Source organism: Amphiprion ocellaris, chromosome 8 (assembly GCF_022539595.1).
Source record: "Amphiprion ocellaris isolate individual 3 ecotype Okinawa chromosome 8, ASM2253959v1, whole genome shotgun sequence".
Lineage (NCBI taxonomy): Eukaryota > Metazoa > Chordata > Actinopteri > Pomacentridae > Amphiprion > Amphiprion ocellaris.
This window is the reverse complement of record NC_072773.1, coordinates 15,104,236-15,122,349: the sequence shown is the minus strand read 5'-3', so window position 1 is coordinate 15,122,349 and position 18,114 is coordinate 15,104,236. Positions and strand designations below refer to the sequence as shown.

The 18,114-nt window shown below is 38.7% G+C and overlaps 1 protein-coding gene across 1 annotated transcript in view; it reads left to right on the top strand.

The window, feature by feature from the left end:
* Positions 1–18,114, top strand: part of LOC111581131 (copine-9-like) — a 107,834-nt gene that overhangs the window by 33,185 nt on the left and 56,535 nt on the right. Inside the window, exons 3-6 of the mRNA XM_055013264.1 lie at positions 1,514–1,560; positions 5,769–5,872; positions 8,542–8,581; positions 10,028–10,107. Coding sequence (XP_054869239.1) covers positions 1,514–1,560; positions 5,769–5,872; positions 8,542–8,581; positions 10,028–10,107 — 271 coding nt within the window. The remainder of the gene's footprint in view (positions 1–1,513; positions 1,561–5,768; positions 5,873–8,541; positions 8,582–10,027; positions 10,108–18,114) is intronic.

Below are 18,114 nucleotides of genomic sequence, written 5' to 3'. Positions count from 1 at the left end.
TTGTGATTCTAAAAGAAAATAGCCAAGCCATTCAATTTGTCGTTAGGTTTTTCTTAAACAAAAGTCACTGAAAAGGAGTCTGGAAAGTGCTTCAAATTTGCAACAGAGTAGGTAACTTGGTAACAATGTCCAGAGCCTTGATTTGTAACTCAAAATGTCAGTGCTCAATGGAGATGAAACCCTGACAAACACCTGCCCACGCTACCACGCTAGAGGTTTGGGTCAGAAATACAAGCAATGAGTCGACGGAATTGGGAGATGCTGGCTGCTTGTCTGTAGAGTTGACAGTGACACAAAAGTCTGATCAGTGAGAAAGAACTGCAGAAAACTCTGATTGAAAATAAATTGTAGAAATTTACACACTGTAAATTTTGCTTTAGATTTTTTTTTCTCTAAAATTCATATTTTTGTTTGAAATTGAAGAAGCTTTGTTTAATTGTATCAGCACAAATCGGACCCTCTAGGGCAGTGGCAGCCACAAGGACACTATTTACAGTAGGTTGTGATGTGGTCAAGCTCTAATACACAGTCACGAGACTGCAAGACTGCGGATGTAGAAAGAAAAGTACAATGTAAGATGGCAAACATCCCACTTGTGGATCTATAACCGCGCAAGCCATCAAATAATAATAAAAAAGAGCCTAAAATAGATGAGCTCAAATACAAGAAATGTTAAATCATAAACTTATAGAGGAAACGTATGTATATATAACTGTCCAGATACACATTCTTGATTTCAAATCAGATAAAACAGCTTTAACAGATCAAAAATATTACAAAACAAATAAAAATAATTATCACACAGGACTGAGTTGGACAATAGAGCCAAAAATGTTTGGACCAACATAACTAGCAATTAATACAATAAAGCAGGCCTAGTTAAAATAATATACTTGGAAAAATGTTGCCAGTAATTAAAAATATATCAAATAAAAAAAAAACAAACACAAAAATGTACTAAAATCTTCATTCAGCTATATGTGTAAAATACATAGGACTAGATTAGCCATTTTTTTGCCAACAAAATTAGTAAGGGTGAATTTTTTTTTACCTTGCTGACATGTTTCGACTACGTCTGCAGTCTTCCTCAGACCATCATCTGACGTGTGATGAGAATTGCTAATCTATTATTAGAAAATGACAAAATAAACATAATCAGTCTGTATGGGAACAGACTTGTAACTAAAGAACTGCAAATCGCTTTGTATTGACACACATTTAACTTTTTTTTAAAAATACACTCTTTGGCTTTCAAAATGAAGCCACACTTTCATTTTTTTACCTTACCAAAATGTGTTTTGTTGTTTTTTTTTTTTTTATTATTTTTGCTATCAGTTATGGCATTTTGGCTGAAGCCTATCAGCATAAAAAAATCTGTCAACGTACAATCTGTCTTCCTTATAAACATAAAATCCCATTTCATGAATTATGTTACATGATGGTTTTAAAACTGACAAGCTTGTAATTTTTCTTCTTTTCTTCATGCTTCCTTTTTGGCTTCTCCTCCTTCCAGTGGTCGTGCTGTATTTGCAGGCTGTGGGAACCAAAGAATGGAGGGAGGTAAGTTAAGCAACCTTTTGTTCCTGACAGCAATATCCAGTGTTTGTGTCTGCCTGTCTGCCAGATGAGTGCTTTTTTTCCTCTCTCTTTTTTTTTTTTTTTTTTAATAAAGGAATGCTATATATTTTTCTCGGTGCTAGTGACTTTCAATCAGGGCAAAAGGAGGGGGTTATTAAGATGAAGTCCAGAGGCAACTCACAGCAAACCTTTGAGAACATTGTTGTAGAAAATTGAAAGTGTCAACCTCTTCACTTGCCCACAGAGTGTAACCAGTGTGTGTATTGAACTCAGGCAGGGGGGAAAAAAAAGTTCCACATACTTGACCCAAACTGATGAATTAATAGTAGAGGTTAAAGAATAAATTAATAAAAAAGGATCTCATACTGTCGTGATGTTAGATGAAATGAATTCACATCATGACTCAAGGCAGGGAGGAAAAAGAGGGTGGATTCTTTTTTGGCCTCATCAAAAATGCACCATCTGCTTCCCTTCACTTCTTGCTGCCTCATCCTGGCAGTTTTTAAAGTGGGGTCATGTGACATTTCATTCATTTCTACTTCTTTGAATTCCTTTCCACTTCCACTTTTTTTTTCCCAGTCTGCCTCTCTGGCTGCCATTTTCATGTCTCATCTTTTAGCCCTATTTTCCCTCCGCTAATTTGCCTATGTCATGCTGTTTTAGCCACTTTATTTGCTGGTTTGCAAATTCAAAGTCAACACTGATATGACTGGGAGGGCTTTGCTTCTGCTGATCCCCTCACTTGAAGACACCTCACACCTTTTTATTCTATGTGGCAGGGCTTAATCAAAAACACGGCATGAATTGTGCTGCAATCAGCAGAGTAAACATCTCGCTGCCAGCCGTACACATATTGACACCTTGAAAAGATAATTGTGCCTGGATGGAAACCTGACAAATCCTGTGTATGCCTTTGACATCATGTTTTGCATAATGGGAGTACTCAATTTACTATATAATTTGTAAGTCCAATTCATTTAGAAATACTTAATTTACATTCTGCATTAACGTAAAAATCATAGTCGCATCATACGACTGTCACCTGATGTCCTCACCCTTTACTGGTTTTCTTATTTTAGCTATGTATGTAAGATTTTTGTTACTTTCACTTCTTTTCTGCCTGTGTACTGTTCCAGCTGCATCAGACTGTGCACTTAATTGTTTTATGATCACAAGTGGTTCCATTTTTCCCAGAGGACAGCTATGATCCTCCACTCACCAGCCGCAACAAATCATTAGTAGTAACACGAGGAAGAGTACAGACAACTCTGTCTCAGTTCTGTGTGATTGCATGCTTAAAGACCCAGCCACATCAGCATTTAAAACTGCACTATTTTGGTTGATATAAATCGCATTTATTCAAATCTGTGTTATTATTACATTTACTAGAGAGCCCAACATTTAGGACGTTGCTGTAGCTTATTAGCTGTGCTGCACCAACAACTTTTATTGAATCTCCTCCGTTGAAGTATAAAATACTGCATAAAATAGAATAGTCCTTTAAAGGATTTACTGTTTGCAGCCAAGCTTGTCAGATGCAAACGTTTTATTTATTTATTTATTTTTTTTACCGGGATATAGCAGCTAGTTACAGATTGGGCTGCAGTGTCAGTGATTGTTCCTGAGATGTGCTGAGCAAAGTGGGCAAACATAGCACAGGATTTCTGGAGAATTTAGAACTTCCCACTGTGTTGAGGCATCGTCAATGGAAAGCAAGTCCAAATCAAAGCACCCTTTTAATACATTAAAGGTGCAGATGATGGAGAAAGTCCTTGTACAGTTACATTTGTTTTAGTACCAGTTGTTTTCATGCATGAAGCCAGCAAGCTTTTAGAGCAGACAGACTGTGCAATCATAAGTTTTGTATTCCACTGATGGAAGGCTCTGCATGTACATTCACAGACTTAAGTAGAAGACAGAATTTACATCACATGTACATCTGCATAGAAAGCATGAAATGGCCCTAATGTGCTTGTTGTGTAGGCCGGAAAATTGCAAAAGTGTGCAGAGCCTACCTGCACCTCACGGAGGATGCACGTAAAATATTTAGTTATTGTAACTGGATGCTGTTTGCATGTCCCAGCTAGCTAGCACAATAAGCTCACTGGTGCAATAGTTAGTAGTTTCGAGATGTAGCTCTTTTGTTACACTGCTGTGTTGCATTTGACAGCTTATACCATTGCAGTTCAGTTGGTTGGACATGGAAACATAATTCTCAGTCGCATTCTTACTATCAATACTTGGTTGCACACAGTTTTCTGCCCACTTTGGACTAGTTTTAATCATTTTAATTTAAATATTTCAATGGTATGTTTTTTTATGAGTGTTCTTCCCATTGGTTTGAAATGGGTAAGGGTTCCTTCTCTGCACCAAACAGCATTTTGCAACCACTTAATCAAAATTTAATCACAGCCGTGGGGCTGTTTGCTCATGTCACCAGGCCACTGTTCATCAAATCTGATCAAACCACACATACCCAGTCCTAATGAAGCAGATTAGCTCAACTCAGCTAGTTGAGCTCTTAACAGGCAAAACCTAAAATCATAATGACTTATTTAAGTCACGTCTATTTCATGCTATAGAAAAATACTTTGACTTCAAAGTATATTTGAATTGAAAGGTCATGTTTTGATGTGCTTTTAGATCATCTTCAGAGTAGGAAAAATGTTACCTCTATCACTCATCAGCCTCTTGAATTATTCGAAGCTTGTATACAGCCTAATCCGGGTCCTGTCTGGATGTTCAGTCTACATAAACACATCGTGTCAAGTTCACGGTCAGTTCACTTCTCTCTGTAGCTCTTGAAAAAAATAGAGCTGACACATCCATGCTAGGTTTTGAAGTTTGCACAAACAAAAGGCATACGGATAAATGATTTCCAGTTATTGCACCGCACACAGTAATTGTCCCAGTGGCTGCTGCTGAGCTCTTGCTGTAATATCCATTAAATAAGCTATAAGACATATGCATTCACTAGCCTCAGGCCTGCAGATTTCCTTGGCAACAAATCTGTGCTAAACCTCAACAATAAACGAGTTCAAAAATGTGTTCTACTAATGCAGCTTTTGTATTGTAGTCTTCTTTATGAGCTCCATTTCATTTACCTAGTCACAATAAATGCAAATCTCACACACGGCAACTATGCACACACCTGCCTACACAAGAAACAAATTTAAGAACAAATCCATCTTTTGTACACCCACGCTGTTATGATTTAAGTTTCTTGGAATTGGGTCAGTTCTCCTGTGACCTAATGAGTTCTGACAATGAATACTTATCCCCTGTCAGTGGTTTACTCAAGAACGCAAAGTCAAAGGGCTGGACTACTGAAAGAAATACATAGCATCTGCAATAGATCCATTTTATCATCCTGTACATACAGCCCATTTTGAAACTAATGACTGTGATTCAAGCTTGTCCAGGTTCCCTATGACCAAAAACATCTCCACCACTAGCAAAGCCAATACTTAATCTTCACTCATAATTTCCCAGCACATATTAACCAATCATGTCTGAATGACGTTATAAACCAAAGGCCCCCAGCCCCGAAAATAGAAACACCACGAGGAAATATCATGGGATTTTCCCTTTGGGTCGATATGGCAGGTAGGTTCTGATGTCCAACACACTCCCCTGCAAGGCCTTGGTAATGGATAGGCTGGGGACGCGGGAGATAGGGCGGATTATGTGCACTGGGCACTAAAGACACGAGTTGAGGTATTGAAGCTGTGGCGAGGCAGTGCCAAGATCAATAGCTCATTACACGGTGCTGTCGGGCCAGGCCACGGAGGCGAGGCCGGCAGTCCGCTGGGGGGATTACTGGTGTGATTGTCAGCGTGATGGAGAGATGGTCTGGCCCAGGAGAGAGTTTGGGACTGGGGCTCTGTGGGCTCGCAACAGCGACTTCTGGCTCTAATTTAGCAGTCTGATTTCTCTGGGGACACAAGATTTAGCACAATGGAGCTCAGTGTGATACAGTGTGGTCACAGTTTTGCAAAGGAGATTTTGTATTTATGGATTCTTATTCTGTGTGAAATGCTGCAGTGGTAATATGGGTTGCTGCTGCATCTCATGAATTTTTTTTCACTTGTTTCTCTTGTGTATTTTAGCTTAATGTGGGCATAATAGCATATATTGACTCTTAATTTAATATTGCTGTTACAACTAATTAGCACTTTCTTTTTTTGTAGTTTGGCAGGACAGAGGTAATCGATAACACTCGGAATCCAGATTTCGTCAGGAAGTTTGTCCTGGATTTCTTCTTTGAAGAGAAACAGAATCTAAGGTTTGATGTGTAAGTAGCTGGACTTTACTTTTTCTAAGGAAATCTGAACCTATTTAGTCTGAAACTGGGACACAACCCCCACCCTCCTAGGTAAATACTCAAACTTGGATACAGTAACCAACCAAAGGAAAGCAATGCTTTATATTATAACCAAATAATTTATCTCTCAGTAGGTTCTCGGTTTAGTGAAAACTTTATTTTATCCCACTGGGATAGATTAACAGGCCAGTCACTGATAAAATTAAATGGTGAGAGGCCCAATGATGCAAGGAGATTTTTAAAAAGGTCCCTTACCGACACTGCTTTATATCCCTACTGATTAAATTAGCGTTTGTTTAGCCACATGTTCAGTTCACCTACTTGTTAACCTGAATCAATAGCAGTGAAAGATCACTGACATGCCTCTGTAGTTTTAATCAAGGTACAGAAATGTGCTTTTATTGCTCAGTGGGGTTTGAAAGGCAGTAGCTTGTATGCATTTGTTTCTCTATGGAAGGTGGTGGGCACTAAAATGGAACAGGTTCTTTGTGATCATGCTGTTATGCTGGCATCTGTCATTCTGTTGCAATGCTTATATTTCATTTATATGAGAATGAGTTTATTAAATGCTTTGTTACAGAAAAGAGAGCTGGCAGGTGATTAGCTAAGCACAGCATACCTTAGCTTAAAGACAGGTAGCAGTGACATATCTACAGTTTACAACAGAGCTGAGTACACTTCTGTGCAATATCACTTAAATGTCAGTAATTCCATAAATTATAGGTTGAACAGTAGGATGACAGATGGGCATTTGCTCTGATTAAAAATTTTAATTACTATTAAAAATACAGGCCCCACAGTAGGAACTCAGTGCAAGCCAGTACACCTTTCATTACTGAGATTCAACTCTTATTTTTTTCAATACTTTCTATTTCTGCTCTTCCTCAGCACTGAGGCGAGATGCACTTAAGAGATGTTCTACTGAATTCAAGTCAGGCGACATACTTGATCAGGTCATAGTTTTCTTTTTATTCCTCATTTATAAAACTTTTGCGCTGGATCTTATATGAGCCAAACAAATTCATCAAAGAATGTACTGCCACTATCCATGAGGCTTGTTTTCATGTTCGTTATTAAAGTTTCATCTTGCACTTTTGTTACAAACAGCCATGAAAGTTTTTTTTTTCTTAGATGTTGCCTACATTACCAACTGTCCTTCAAACTGTCTGAGCTGTCAGTTTTTGTTTCTTGATAACTCCTTTGCCTAGTCTGAAGCACTTGACTTTCAGAGCTACATTGTACAAGTACTGCACTGTCCGTGGCATCAGTTTGGTGCAACTCTGACTGACTCATTCTTCCCCTCTTGATTACTGCTACAACTGAGCTTTCACTCATCTTTGGTTGGTCAGTGATCTTTCTGTATCCTTGTCTATCTTTGTGAAGCTTCACAATCAGGTTTTTCAATCTCTCTGGCAATTCTTTTCCACGTGGAGCCTTGATGCAGACATGCAGATAGACACAGGTCATAGGTCCAAAACTTAGGAAGTTCTGGTGTTCACATTTCATTTTGTGAGCATGTCAGTGCAGTTAGGCTCAAATCTGTGATTTGAGCCTAACTGGGGTCAGTTTTGTTTTAGTTGTCACAGGTTTTCTAATGTGTGTGTCAGTGATTACAGGTGTACTCACTTTTGTTGTTGAGCTTCTACTTTAGGGCTATATTTTCAATATAGTCTTTCTAAAGTACTTTATCTAAAATTTAGAAATAATGCAGCTATTGAGAGGTGATACAATTTAGAACCATTTGCTACTGACTTGATATTGCACAGTGATGTCCTCACATCTTTGGTGTTCTCGCCAAAGTTTATAATTATGCCTACAAGCATGTCTAAAGTTAATAATTACTCTGTTATATCTAGGTGGTTAATCTTCACACAAACCAAAATGTAAAAAAACACAAATTGAGGTTTTAAGGGAAGTTACTTGCTCGAAGCATTTCTCTTTGCAAAACAAATAAGCAACAGCGTTGCCAATCACCCCATAGCAATATCATGCTAATTGCAGTAGTTCCATTAAATTTAAATCCAAAACTTGTCATCACAACACAGTAACTCAACACTGATGTTTAATAGTAAAATAAATTAAGCTGGAATTGGGTGTATTGCAAACATACATCACCATTGTTCTTATGAGTAATGACACCGGAGCCATATACACCGATCAGGCATGACATTATGATCACTGACAGGTGAAGTGAATAACACTGATTAACTCTTCATCATGGCATCTGTTAATGGGTTGGATATATGTCTCAAAGTTGATGTGTTAGAAGCAGGAAAAATAGGCAAGCGTAAGGATTTGAGCGAGTTTGACAAGAGCCAAATTGTGATGGCTAGAGCAATTAAGCATCTGTGAGATGTGCTGGACAAATAAGTCCAGTCCATGAAAGCCAAACCTTGCAACTTCCAGGACTTAAAGGATCTACTGCTAAGATCTTGGAGCCAGATACCACAGCACACCTTCAGAGGTCTAGTGGAGTCCATGCTTTGACGCGTCAGGGCTGTTATGGTAGCAAAAGGGTGACCAACAAATATTAGATAGGTGGTCATGTTGCTGTACCTGATCAGTGTATGTCGTTGCTCTAAATCTCAGCAAATGAAACCTCACCAGTTCCGATCTTGTCACCTATTTGTTGCTGGCAGGTACAATGTGGACTCCAGAAGCTGTAACATATCCAAACACGTAAGTACAGTGTGCACACCTTAAATGACAACTGTGACTCACAGCTGACAGCTTCCGTGAGCCTTTAAAGGCATCGCGTTATTCTGAATTACTCACTCAGTTAAATCTAAATTTAACTGAATGAGTGCAGCAGCTGTTGATGAGTCAGTATAAATGTAATAGACGTTTAATGTATTACGCATCAGTTCTGTGACAATGTCTTTTATTCTTTTTTTTCCCCCACCAAAATAAATCACTTGGGAGAGCAGAAGGTGAGTGCCGATTGTTGGCTTCATGAGTCTTGGTATTATTATATCCTTTATTCATTTCACTTTTTTTTTTAATTTTCCAAAGTATTTCAGCAACCCCAGAACAGACTCAGGTTTTTTGTGTGATTCATTTGCTTTAATTTTATTAAATTTTTCTCCCATTCTTTCATCTCATTTCATCAAGGACAAACACCAAGAGCTCCCACTCGGAAAGCTTCCCCCGTAGTGTTGTGCCTCATTTTGTCTGTCTGCATTTTATCATTCGCTCAGGTAAAAGACAACTTTCAGAACTGCACTTCAAAGTGAGAGCAGCTGTTGTTGTTTGAGGCAATATACCACAGCAGATTGTGGATGTGAGGGCATTTGCTGGAGCTACACACATACTCAGTTTGCGGGACTCACACCTACACCTGCCCACGCACCACAAACACCCGACACTCTGGCCTTGTTGCTGTGCAGTTTCATTGTGTCGTGTCATCTCTGCTGTTTTTATGTTGCCATATGATTTTCTGTGTAGCATGTGGGCAGGTTGTAAAGTTTGGAATCTGTTGTTCAATAAAAATGCTGAAGGAAGGGGAAACATTCTTTTCTACTCTGAGGCCATTTAGCTTATGCACAGTGTGGTCCTTTCAGGAATAATCAATTGGTCAACAAGCAGCTGAATGATACAGCCCTGGAGGACTTCTCAGGCTTGACCTAGTTGGCTTAATAAATGCTTATGTAAATGGTGCAATTAAACTCTAAAGTTAATGTTTAATTTAAAATGGCACTTCAATAAGATGAGATTGAACTTTAATGGAACTTTAATGACTTGAATATCTCTTACTATCCCTACTGATTTTATAGTCTTTCATAATTGCTATCAAGCCTTTTATCTTTAGTGTTAACTCTGCGCAGAAAAGTGTAAAGTAATAAGTTTAGTGTTGCAATATTTCAATGGACTGGTTCCCTTGTTGCTAACTCTAGTTGATAAAGTTTAAGAGCTCTTGAATTAAATGGGAATCTGACACCACTGAGTGCACCACAGTGTCTTGGAGTTATGTACAATTAAGCAGGCCTGCATCAAGCAGGGCATCATTAAATTATCTGTAGGTACTATTTACAATACCTTCCTGTTGATTAGAGCATGTTTTTGGGAACAGACTATCTGCCAGCCCTGTCAGCAATTAATTCTCTCTTTTCTGTTTTTTTCTCCACTAAGGACTTTCTGGGCCAGACCTTTTGTACACTTGGAGAAATCATCGGCTCCACAGGAGGACGGCTGGAGAGGACCCTCTCGTAAGTCCCTCACACCCTGTCTATTGTCTCAGTGTGAAATTACTATCCGTTTTTTGTTGTTGTTGTTCAGGCATTGAATCATGTTCATAATAGAAATTATGCACATAAATAATTTCTTCAGCTGTGCAGAATGAAACGATTCCCCCTCCGTCTTTTGTTCCATATTTATTGATGGCTGCTGTGGAAAACAACAGTATAAGAGCCATCTCACGAATCCAGAGTGTGACAGACTCACCCAGATTAAATAGCCTCGTCTATTATATTGTTAGATCAGAGTACATCACTGCACATGGTGCCAATGTTGCTGAAGTATTGAGTTTTTATTCTGTTTGACAAAAGTGCGATGTGACAGAAGTCAGAATAACACTGGATGTTGACTGACGGAAACAGAATCTATTCGTATTTTCTTCTCGGTGATATGTGGGAAGTGAAAACCAATGCGTTTTTTCAGACAATAAAAGGTGGAATAGTGTGCCTTCTTTTTGAATTCCAAACCCTATTTTTTACTGCATCTCTGCAGAGTTAGATAACACGCTTTATTGTGAGTAGTGAAAAGAATGCCAGCAGACAGAGAGAGATGTGAGGTCTGAGAGGTCACGGGGCAGATTTGAACCCGTTTTATTGCAGGAAGAAAGGTGTCTCTCTTTGTCTGCCTCTACACTGCCGAGTTCATCACACAGGATGCGGGGAAACAATTCTTCACCTCAGATGTCTTCTCAGTGACACTTAACAGAGTAGCATTTCAGAAGAAAAGCAAGGAGAAGAAACATTGTGATTGGCCGTATATTTTGGTTTATTTTGTACCTCTTAGTGTGGCAAATAATTCCACTTTAATTAATTCCGATCCTGGATTCCTTGAATTTAAACAAACAGTTGAATGACTTTATGACAAGCTGTTATTGATTTCCTCATCCACTGCATCGAGTTGTGAAAGAGCTGACATGCAAGAGGTTGAAAGCTCAATTCTTTCAACACTGAGGTGAAAACAAACAGTCCCATAGGTTGAGTCAAAGTTCAATAGAACAGAGAGCAAGAGGGATGTGATGAAGTAGCTGATATTTTTGAGGTTTTGTGAACAGCCTATTGCATGTGTCTGTCTACCCTTGACTTTTGCAGCGCTAGCTCTGCTTTCCTCTGAAGTGTCTCAGGTGGTGATGAGCTGTGCGCCACCAGGTGGTCACCACCTGTGAGACTTCTGAGGAGGAAACTGTCAAGGTAACCACACATGTAAGCTAGTCTGAGCTACAAATAGCTCGTAAAGTATCCGAGTCAGACCATGTGATGTGCGTATATTTACTGAGCTCCCTTTTAGGGTTGCAACTACCAACTGTTTTCATATTGAGTACTGTGGTGGTTATTTCTTCAATTGTTTGTAAAGTATCAGAAAACTTGGGGAAATGTCCCCCATTTTCATAGAAGGTCTTCAAATGTCTTGTTTTATCCAACCAACAGTCCAAAAACAAAAGATTTTTAGTTTAAGCCAAAACAAAGAAGAGAGAAATATGTACACATTTTGGAAATTGGTAGCAACAAAGGTTTGGCAATTTTGCTCAAATTATTAATCAGATCGATAACGTAGTTTAATGTAACCAATTGATTTTGTCAGTTTTTCTAACAATTTCAGCAATAGCTTTCACTGTACCTGACCGTAGCTTACTAAGTGCCCATCCTATACCAAACTGACCTGTAGACTCCGAGTGAAAGCCTGCCATTTTCTATGCACAGTCCATGAGGTGTTCTACTCTGTAACCACTCAAAAGCAAACAGCTGAGCTAGCAACATGCATGCTGAAAATTTCAAGTTTTACCAAAGGATTGGAATTTTCAATGATGCAGCCCTGCTATGTTTTGTTTTTTTCACTATACTGCAACAACACAATTGCTGCATCTTGGGCTTTGCACTGTTGTGATTGATTTAGAGAAATGGAAACAAACCAGAGTGTTGTTTTGTTTTTTTGTGAAGGAGAGAGTTGTCTCAGGAGAATAGAAAGAAAATTATAGACAAGCATGTTAAAGGTAAAGGCTATAAGACCATCTCCAAGCAGCTTGATGTTCCTGTGACTACAGTTGCACATATTATTCAGAAATTTAAGATCCATGGGACTGTAGCCAACCTCCCTGGATGTAGCTGCAGGAGGAAAATTGATGACAAATGGAAGAGACGGATAATAGGAATGGTAACAAAAGAGCCCAGAACAACCTCTAAAGACATTAAAGGTGAACTCCCAGGTCAAGGTACATCAGTGTCAGATCACACCATCCGTCGTTGTTTGAGCTAAAGTGGACTTCATGGGAGACGACCAAGGAGGACACCATTGTTGAAAACAAATCATAAAAAAGCCAGACTGGAATTTGCCAAACTGCATGTTGACAAACCACAAAGCTTCTGGGAGAATGTCCTATGGACAGACCAGACAAAACTGGAACTTTTTGGCACATCAGCTCTATGTTCACAGATGCAAAGATGAAGCATATCAAGAAAAGAACACTGTCCCTACTGTGAAACATGGAGGAGGTTCTGTTATGTTCTGGGGCTGCTTTGCTGCATCTGGTACAGGGTGTCTTGAATCTGTGCAGGGTACAATGAAATCTCATGACTATCAAGGTATTCTAGAGAGAAATGTGCTGCCCAGTGTCAGAAAGCTTGGTCTCAGTCGCAGGTCATGGGTCTTGCAACAGGATAATGAGCCAAAACACACATCTAAAAACAGCCAAGAATGGCTAAGAAGAAAACATTGGACTATTCTGAAGTGGCCTTCTATGAGCCCTGATCTAAATCCTATTGAACATCTGTGGAAGGAGCTGAAACATGCCGTCTGGAGAAGGAACCCTTCGAACCTGAGACAACTGGAGCAGTCTGTTCATGAGGAGTGGACCAGAATACCTGCTGAGAGGTGCAGAAGTCTCACTGACTGTTACAGAAATGGTTTGATTGCAGTGATTGCCTCAAAAGGTTGTGCAACAAAATATTAAGTTAAGGGTACCATCATTTTTGTCCAGGCCTGTTTCATGAATTTATTTTTAAAAAGAATTTTGTTGAACCACGGTTCAAAGGCAATGTCTGATTTTCATTGGTTAATTTTCATAGAATTTTTATTTGTTATTACTTTTGTCAGATTCAAATTATTTCTGTGACCATTGTGGGTTTTTCCTTTCATTAACCGAGGGGTACCAACAATTTTGTCCATGTGTGTATTAGACAGTTCTCTTTGGACCTACTATAGACCGCTAGACCTTCCAACAGTTCTGACATTGCTATCATTAGAGCCACACTTAACTAATAATATGAATCTTTTACCTCAAGGTTCACTGGGTTACTAGCTTTGTCAGGAGATTTTGACAACATATTCGAATCTTCCTACATAGAAAAAGAGTTTTCTCAATTGTCTCTGTCACATGACAAATCCCCATACTTTCCCAAACAGAACTGTGTCCATGACAACTGGTCAAACTATGTCTGCTAATGAGGAGAGTGAGAAACAGTTGAAAGGTGTGGAAGAAAATAATAGGAATCCTCAAGTTAACGTCTCCTTGCAACTTTTAACTTTAACTTCTAACTTCAAAGTAGTTTCACTTCATTTTCTATTCACTCTTCTCACCAGAATTTCTAATTGCCATCCAAGTTTGCCAATAAGGTAATTTGCACTCACAAGTTCTTCTTTGGCATCAGCCAGGGAGGTTTAGCTCAACCACCAGCAACAGCTTTGCCTATAAACACCGTTACCATTTAAACTGTGTCTGTCAATAGCAAGTCTGTGTGGGTTTGTAGTGTTTTGTTTCTTTTCTATTTTTGCTTGGAACGGTAGTACAGTATATGAATCACTGCAACTAACTTCAGCTGGACGTGGTGATGAGTCAAGTCGGCTAGAGGCCAGTTTTTGGCCCCTGCAACTGTCCCCTGCCAGCAGCACTATTGACATGTTTTAGAAAGCTTATCATACTCAGACAGACCAAACAGTCTGCTATGGTCCCCTTTCAGCAGTCAGTATTTTACATTTTAGCATAATGGAATGTTAAGTGACTATGATACCAGTAACAGAGAGCAGAAACAAACAGAAAAATAGCCAATAACCCAACATTAAAATAAAATATATATAATTTTACAGGCTTTAGTTTGTGTTCTCTTAACTGTACAAACTCTTAGACACACGCAAACATGGCAACATTAAATAGATTTATAGATAATTTCCACCTCAATGCACATCTTTTAATGAATAAATTAATTGACTTTTTAAAGATGCAATCAATTACTCACATTCATCACAAACCTGCCACAAATTCCATGTGATTAATCATCTTTTCACTGTATCCATTAATGAAATTCACCTTGAGGAGAAAAATGGGAAAAGTGATATAAGCAGAGGTTACATACAAGAAGACCTCTGTCTGAAGGGATTGTATAATAACTTATTCTGTGATTAATGAGGATAAGCTGAGTTTAAAGACATCGATTAGGGGGAGTTCCCAACATTGTGCAGATAACAGCCTGTTCTATCCATCACTTATAGGTATTGTTATAGAAAAACTAATTTATTGCGCTCATGTCCAATTCGAGTCACATTAGATATCCACTGGCAAGCCTGCACCTCAACTAGGAAAATATTCACTATGGTTATTGCACAACCAACTGAAAACTCATTAAGCTAAATCTCAACTTTATGAGGTCTTCATATAATATTCTTTATTGCAGTATTCTTTATGTTTACTGGCAGCAGAGTTTTTATTGCCTTCAACTGTTTACCATCAAATATTACAATGGGATTTGGAAAGCTAGAAGTTGGCATTTTGTTGGAGCAAAAGTCTCAGACACCATGAAAAAGCAAACAATGCACACTGTCACTGCAAAGGCGGTAGAAGTCAGTCATAGAAGCCGTACTTCCTTTTTAAGTTTTAGTTTACTTCAGTTTTACTTCTCAGAATACATTTGTATGACTGAGGCTAAACAAGTTCTTAAGTCATTTCCTTTTATGCCTTCTTTGACATTTGGCAGAAATATATTGATGTAAGTCTGCATGCATGTGCGCAAAAGCAAATTAAGTCTGACTTGTACAAGTTCTGTCTTTGGCACCAAGGTTTTCCCTCTTACTGATTCTGCTCTGGCTCTAAAACCATTTTACTTTTTTTTTAACCATTGATCAACATGCAGTTAAAAAACGCAACAGGAGTATACAGTATACACCAGGGATGAGTACACCCCAGTGCAGAATCACTTGATCAAATGTCAAATGATTCAACACCATATCAAAGTAGGGTATTTGCTCTTATTTTAGATTTACTATAATATTATAGGCCCTGCAGTAGCAACACAATGCAATAAAAGTCGTTGAATAATTTTTTTCACTATTTCGTATATGTCCAGCTTTACTTCTGATGACGGATTCAGTCATCCTTATCATGGAGGATACGTAATTTCTGTTGAGATATTCTGACATTTTTTAATTTTTCAGACACTTTTTTCCCCCCAGCTACTCTTCGCTGGATGGAGCTGTGTTGCTCTATCTTTCTATTTTAAATACCCCCAAAGGAGGGGTCACACAAAGATTGGCCTGACCAGTTATCAAGGCCAGTATTTGGCATTTCCCAATTATTAATTATTGGTAATGCCTTTTTTTAACTGATTTGCCATTACAAAACAATTAGTACGCTACCTTGGCATTAATGCAGCCAACTCTGTCTGTAGCCACTCTGTGGTCTTGAGTAATATCCCAGCCATGGTACTTTCTAGTTGATTACATGTCAGAAGTTACAGCCAATCACTGAAAGCTATTGTTTACACAGAGACAGATGGGTGCATTTGCAGAGCGAAGCAGCTGTGGTGAATTAGTCGAGATGTGTTTAGAAGGTGAGTTAGCAGATACTGTGGAAATTGTAATGAATACCGCAGTTTTCCTACAATCATATCTGGTTTCCCCGTGACACTGAAAACACCCCAGTAATTCACTTTTGGAATCGATGCAGGTGGAAATTATTTTGCTGACACTTCTAATCTGTAGGCTATCCCTGACAGGCTTGTTTGCCTGAGGTAATTGCTATCTGGAGTACCTGTAACATCTTTCTAAAGTAAGATTAATTTGTTAAACTGTTGTATCAGACGCATCTCTGTAGCAGAGACAAATTTGTGGAAATTGGACAAGAAGCACCTGCCATCACCACATTTGGAAAGTGACTACTTTCACAGTAGCTAACAGCTATGTTAACGTCTAGTGGCTGAGTAAGGATTCAACCACAGATCACAGTAAAGCAGTGTGTGAAAAAAAAAATAAAAAAAACTTTAAGATATAGGCTTTAGTGGGCAATATAAATGTAAAGGTTTACAAAAAAAGGACAAAACTTCAGGAGAAATACTGTTCCATCTGTGTCATGTGACACTCCGATGTCATCACTCCTACTTCTTTTTGTTTATAGTCAGTGACATTAATCCCTATTACTGAAGAGTTCTAATTATGATGACAGGTTCACTGCTATATATGCTGTTATATAAACAGTTTAATGTACACTACCAATCAAACGTTTGGACACACCTTCTCATTCAATGGTTTTTATTCAATTATTTTATACAATGCAAATTAATACTGAAGACATCAAAACTATAAAAGAGTACATATGGAATTATGTTGTAAGCTACAATGTAGAAATTAATACAAATAAATAAAAAGCATTGAATGAGGTAAGATGAAGGTGTGTCCAAACTTTTGACTTGTAGTGTATATATTAAAAAATAAATAAATAAATAGGTTGATCTCTATCCTAACTTCTTGTTTTGGACTTAACTCTGGCAACCCCCATCTTCAGGTCATAGTTTTAATTTCTCTTGTCTTTAGAAACTGTTTTGTCATTCCGACAGTGTGCTTTGAATTATCATCATGTTGGAATATTCCTTTTGATGAGCTTCCTGTAGGGGTCATCTTATCAGCCAATATTTTAGTATACTCTCATTCATTCATGGGGCCATCTATAAATGTCATCTCCCCACCACCTTTTGCGCTCATGCAGCCCCATATCATTACATTCCCACCTCTGTCCTTCACTGTCAGGACTATCGTTACCTTCCACCCCCTCCTGTCTCAGACAAACTAAATGAACCAAGGTTGTTTATGGGTGAAACTAACAAAAACTGCACAAACAAACAGAAAACGGGGTTCTGTGGTCTAAAAGAGGATAATGTATTGCTAAATACCACTATCCCCCACTAAATCTACCAAAGGTGGTAGATCACACAAAAACTAAGACCCCTTAAAAGAAAAACATTCCCCAAAACAACAAAACAAAGGCAAAGAAGTGCTGAGTTCTGTGCACTGACACAACACAAAGACACTCATGTTGCCGTAAGAAGGCCAACTGATGGTGTTGAACCTTCCAGGTCGCCTACCCACAACCAGCTGAGCAGTTGGGTGATCCCTCCTTATATCCCCGCCCAGCTGATTGGCAACAGCACACTGCCGAGCTCAATCTCACAGGTGCTGCAGATTGAGCCCGATCTGAGAGCCAGGCTGTGAACTTTCCAAGTCCATAACGCTATGCATTCACTGTGGTTGTCTTGGTCAGACACCATCCATAGAGAGCTATATTATGCACTTTCCTTTACACTGTCTGAATGGTCACAGAAGTTCTGAATCCCTTTGATAAGTACTGTGCAAATTGTCAAGCAGTTGTTCATGTGTCTTTCAGAGCTTCGTTGCAGCAGTAGCGTACTCTCTGTGGCATCGTTTGAAAGACAACCTCAAACACTACTGCTCTGATTAGTGATACTATGGCTCATTATTTACCTCCTGATTACTGCTGCAACTGTGTTTTGACTTGTCAGTCTGTGTCTTTTCCATCTTTGTGAAGTCTCACATTTTTTTTTCCCCCAGATCATATGTCGGTTCTTTTCCATATGAAGCAGTTAATTGATTGTATGAGAAAATAATCAACTTGTTAACTTGGAAATAATGCAGTCACTGAGAAGTGGTGCAATGTGAATCATTTGAAGTAAGTAAAATTTCACAGAGATGTACTCACCTCTGAC